Source organism: Lolium rigidum, chromosome 5 (genome assembly GCF_022539505.1).
Source record: "Lolium rigidum isolate FL_2022 chromosome 5, APGP_CSIRO_Lrig_0.1, whole genome shotgun sequence".
In the NCBI taxonomy this organism is placed as follows: domain Eukaryota; kingdom Viridiplantae; phylum Streptophyta; class Magnoliopsida; order Poales; family Poaceae; genus Lolium; species Lolium rigidum.
This window is the reverse complement of record NC_061512.1, coordinates 119,231,855-119,237,086: the sequence shown is the minus strand read 5'-3', so window position 1 is coordinate 119,237,086 and position 5,232 is coordinate 119,231,855. Positions and strand designations below refer to the sequence as shown.

At 45.7% G+C, this 5,232-nt stretch overlaps 1 protein-coding gene across 1 annotated transcript; it reads right to left on the bottom strand.

Annotated features, from left to right (window-relative positions):
* Positions 1 to 353: 353 nt before the first annotated feature.
* Positions 354 to 4,851, bottom strand: LOC124652809 (protein STRICTOSIDINE SYNTHASE-LIKE 10-like). Its single transcript, XM_047191853.1, has 3 exons — positions 4,400 to 4,851; positions 1,143 to 1,409; positions 354 to 1,052 (listed from the first exon to the last, which is right to left on the bottom strand). The coding sequence occupies exons 1-3, from the start codon at positions 4,675 to 4,677 to the stop codon at positions 476 to 478; spliced, it is 1,122 nt and encodes a 373-aa protein (XP_047047809.1). The 5' UTR covers positions 4,678 to 4,851; the 3' UTR covers positions 354 to 475.
* Positions 4,852 to 5,232: the final 381 nt, after the last annotated feature.

Genomic DNA, 5,232 nt, shown 5'->3' with positions numbered 1-5,232 from the left:
TATATTGCAATGCTGATCTCAAAGGGAAGCAAACAAAAATTGTTTGACCCCATATTTATTATTTTAAAAGTTTGTTTAATGGTGGAATAAGCAAGATTAGAAATCTATTGAGTACGTCAGTTGCTACCAGCTGTTCTTTTTTGTCATAAATCTTAACTGTGTAATCTATTTGACCAGGTTCATATTTTAGTTCGAGCTACCAAATACCTTAATTTGTATTCCATCTTTCCTATGCATGGAGAAAAGGTCCATAGCTGAAACTAAAATACAATGCCAAACTAACAAATTGACTGTAGCACATCCTCTGTATAGCGCGAGCGAAGTCCAATGCACAAATATCGAGAGAAAAGAAAGAAACACGAACAAAAAAAATGACTACGCAACAAAGTGCATGAGGTCCTTCTATTACACCACCCACGACCTAATATGCACATATTTCCTGCAATGATAATTTGCACAATCTGTAACACCAAATCTATAAACAATAACACCCTAGAAAAGGCAAATGAACCGAGCCAATCCAAAAGCAGCCATCCCTCTCCTCCACTTCGCTAATGGACCCAAACATTTCCCTCGCTGCACCATGGACAATAATCTCTTCCGTTATCTCTCCCTCCCCAGTTACCCTCAGAGCGATCACGTGACGCCCGAAACGGCTCAGGAAGGCCATGATCCTCTGCAGGCGTCGTGGGGGCAACTTCATGACCAGCCTCCTCAGCCACGGGTAAGTGGTGGACCACTCAGCGATCTTGCCTCGTTTGCCGTGGAGGCCTACCCAGAAGCCGCCTCTCGGACTCGCCTTGATGTTGTCCGGAAAGCCCGGTAGCTGCACGAGTTCCTCAAGGGTTGAGGCCTTGGGTGTGTTGAGCCAGTACTTGTGGATCTTGCCGGTTGTGGTCTCGGTGAGGAGAAGGTGGGATCCGTCTTCGCTCATGAGAATGCCATTAGGGAATGCCAGGCCGTCGACCAATACTTCCACCTCGTTTTTTATGGGGTCATATTTGAGCAATCTTCCGGTGGCATCGCCGGATACGACAATGTTCAGAAACTCCCTGCGAGATGGAACACAAAGCCTCACTCGTCAGGTTAGCAAAAATCAATGGTAAATAAGTAGGCACAGGAAAATGAACAGGCAGCGTTACCTTCTCGGGAACCTCGTGCTGGTCTCGGTGAAGTAGACAACTCCGGTTTCATGGTCGATCTCGACGCCGTTGGCGAAGCTAAATGGGGTTCCAGCATGTTGAGGTCCAAGTGGCCTCGACACATTATCTTCAGGACTGACCACTCTCAACCCAAAATAGGCATCTGCGACGTACAACTCCCCGGTCTTGTTGTTGAACTTGAGGCCCAGTGGGCGTCCACAGTCGTGCTCTTTCATCGGATCTTGGGACCCTCTGCAACCATCCAGTCTGCAGTTCACATAATTTGATCAGTTTTACTGTTTTAGTCAAAGATGTTAGGATTAGGAAGAGATCAGACTAGTTTCCTTACAATATGTACTGTTACAAAGGGGAAAACAGAGTGATCCAGTTTAATGAACGAGGTGTGAGATGATCAATCCCACAAGATTTTAGCATCTTTTGTCACGATAAAAAATTGGAAGCATGAAGCATTAGGCTGAACTACTGGTCCACCGTCCACCGCCTCCCTACCTCGACAAGAGGATCACTGCCGCCGTGACAAGGGTTTAGCCAAGACAATTACTCGAAGTTTTGGGCGAGGCAACAGAGTATCGATCATGACAGCTGTATATACTGCTACAACTATTAAAAAAATAAAATAGTAATGCATGCTCGGCAATCACATTCTCATGGTCACTTCGTACTAATGCCGTTTGTGTTTCACGGTTGCAACTAACCTGAAAATTAAAGGGTGTCGCTCTGCTACTCGTCCCTCAGTTATCAAGAGGAATCTGACGTCTAAAAATACAAGGAATGTCTATCACACACAGAAAGCTACATACTGGTGCTTGTTAAATTAGCCCTGATATGCGGTTCGCCAGCTACCTGAATTTGTCACCTGATTGAACCAAGATGTAGGCATGTTGCATAAAAAGAATGTTGTTTTTCTGACGAAAAAGAAGAGCTACGAGCACAATTTCGTGTCCTTGAGGATCTGAACCTAGGTGGTGGGATTGTAAATCCTCTTGTATTAAAACAAATATCAACATAGCTAACTTCCCTCCTTCCGTGCATACAAGGCCAATCTCCAAGGTCACTTATACCAAGTAAAATAAAAATTAAAGATTAACGCTCAGTTGAAAAATAATATCATCAGTTCCCTAAAAAAAGTCACAAGGGTCTTCAAGCTAGCTTTGCTTAAACACCTACGATCTCAAACAAGACTTGGTTGATGGTGGTCATCCTAAACTATATTAATTAAATGAATCAAGTGGGTAAAAAGATGACTGAAACTTTATTTTAAAATAAAATTACTCACTCGTCTTAGGTATACGTGTTACTTACATATTGTACTTGTATGGAAAAATAAATACATATTAAATCCATAGGATATGCCCCATGATTCAATTGTTGGGTTACATAGAGTGTGTACCCGAAGCGGCAGTGATCAGATAATTCATCTAGCTAGGATCTATCTTACTGCAGTGCTGTTAGTAGTCAGTTTGTGATCTAGAATCTATTGGCTATTTGCCACAGTTGTTGGACAAAGGACATGGAAATGTAGCTATGTGAGGCGGTGATGACTGATGAGAGTACCCATTGCCTTTTCGTGTGGACACGGGGAAGATAACAGTGCAGGATTTGTTTGCTTGTACGCGCGTGGAGCTATCGACAATTCTGTCTCCGGTGGTTAGCGCGGCATAACAGCCATACTGTGACATGACATTTACCAAATCATGCATTTAGCAAGAAAGTACGGTACAGGACTACAGGTATGGCGACCTCACGTCAGTTTCCGATCGAGCGGATGATTGTTACAAGTAAGCGTACCATTCATCAGTGAATTAATTGTAGTCCAAGGAATAAATTAACTGCTCCACTTAATTGATCAGAATTTGGTCGTGCAAAGCACCACTCATGAATTGTTAATTCAAAGGGTAAATTCATTGCTCCTACTCAAATTTCTTCGGTTAAGCAAGTTGAGAAAGTAAAAGTGAAGGAACCAACAATTGTCAGATCAATAAAAAGTGTATTTTTTGTTGAATGGGTGTGATCAATTTGTTTTCTTGTTGGAAATCATATTTTAAATTCACAAGAAGTACGGTCTCTTTGGATACACCTTAACCCCCTTCCATCTCCTAGCAAAATTAAATCACTAGTTCCCTACAAAAAAAAATTACTAGGGCCTCAAGCTAGTAATATAGCTTGAACACCTATGATCTCAAACTAGATATGGTAGGAGCAGATGATTACCATCCCAATTTCCAAACTAGATTATTTTTAGGTGTGGCTACTTTCAAGTCGACTGAGAATTAACTTAGTTCTCAATCAAGTGATGCAATCTTGAAAAGTTTGTACTATACGAGTAAGCTAGCTTTTATTATGTGAATATGTTTCTACTACGCGTACCATTTTTAAAATTACAGACCACTTGCGATCTAGATATCTCAGCTGTAACTGGACTTGAAATTTAAATATCTCAGCTTGCAACTGAATTGTAACTTCACTTGCAATTCATAGATGCACAAATTGCGATGCGGATCCGTCGATTTTGGACTTGATTGAGCGCTAAGTTAATTCTCAACTAGCCGAGAGCCTACGAATCAGCAATTTCCGTTATTTTTAAGGGGAGAATGTTAACTAAAAGGTGACAGTCATTTTTTTTTGAAAAAATGCTGACATCATCTTAGGGACAGACAATCGCACAATTCATGCATCTAGGTTGGATCTACCTTGTGATCTGAACTCGATTGGCTGCTAACCAGGGGGTGTTGGAGAGAGTACAGGGAAATGTAGCTATGCGAGGCGGCGGCAACTAGCATTATTTACCTTTTTGGTGTGGACACGGCCGGGGAAGATAACATAACAGTGCGGCATTTGGTTGCTTATACGCGCGTGGTCGTGGAGCCATCGACGCCGGCGGCTAGTGCGGCAAAGCAGCCATAGTGGGACGTGACATTACCGAACCATTTGGCGTACGAGTACGGCAACCTCACGTCGTTCTCCGATCGAGCGGTTGCCTAAGATCAATCAGCGAACTAATTATATAGTTGGGAAAATAAATTAGCTGCTACTCTAATTGACAGGTCATCAGGGTTTGATCGTGCAAAGCACCATGAAAGAGTTGCTAATTCGAGGGAAGAGGATAGATTGGTTGCTCTCTGGTCTTTACCCAATTTGATCTATATCGGAGCTGGAGGGTCACGCGACGCAACGCAACGGAAGCAGCATGGGATATATATGTTGCCATGTTGGGGGAAGGAGTATGAAAGGCTTACAGCTCTGGCGCGGCGGCGGAGGAGTGGTCGACCCAGCGGCGCTCCTCCGGGAGCCACCGGATGACCCTCCCGTCCGAAACGCCGGCGTAGGGCCCCTCCCCGACGGCGCCGAACGCGACGCTCTCCGGCCCCGCGGCGCCGCCGTCCACGGGGATCAGCTCCAGGTCGCGTATCTCCAAGACCGCCCGCCCGTCGTGGCCGCGGCGCAGCGACGACGACGACAGGAACGCCGCCGCCACCGCCACGGCGAGCACCAGGAGCCTGGCGTTGATGATCATGGTCGCGAGCCACGTACGACGACGGACGGAATCGAGGGGAATATAATAGTAGCGGAAATCTCGCTTGGCGACGAGGGCTATATATATATGGTCGTCGTCGTGTGGCGACGCCCACGCTGGTTGGTTCTAAGAGAGAAGATCAAATCGCGGCAGTTGAAGGGAAGGGATGAGAGCTGGAACCCTAGCTAGTTGCCATATGTGTCGTGGTCGATGCAATGTCTGGTGGCGCTATGGTCTCAATTCGTCGTCTTTCGTGTTGGCGCCAAGAGACGAGATAAGATGATCCTCGGTGGCGCGAACGTCACTGGTTCCCGGAGATGCGGGCTCTATGCACGCATGGCGCACACCCAAAGCCATGTTTTTCTGTTGCTATCGACGGAAACACCCAAGACCATGTGGTTGTCGTGTCCCTTTCGTGCAATCTAGGGCAAGCTTTTCTGCCCATGGGCCGCTCCGGTCATATTTCAGCTGACTTCCGTCATATGCCCGGGCTGTGCACCATCTTTCTCCCGGCCTCGCGCCGCCAGCTAGTAGGCCGGCCCAGTATGTCTGTTT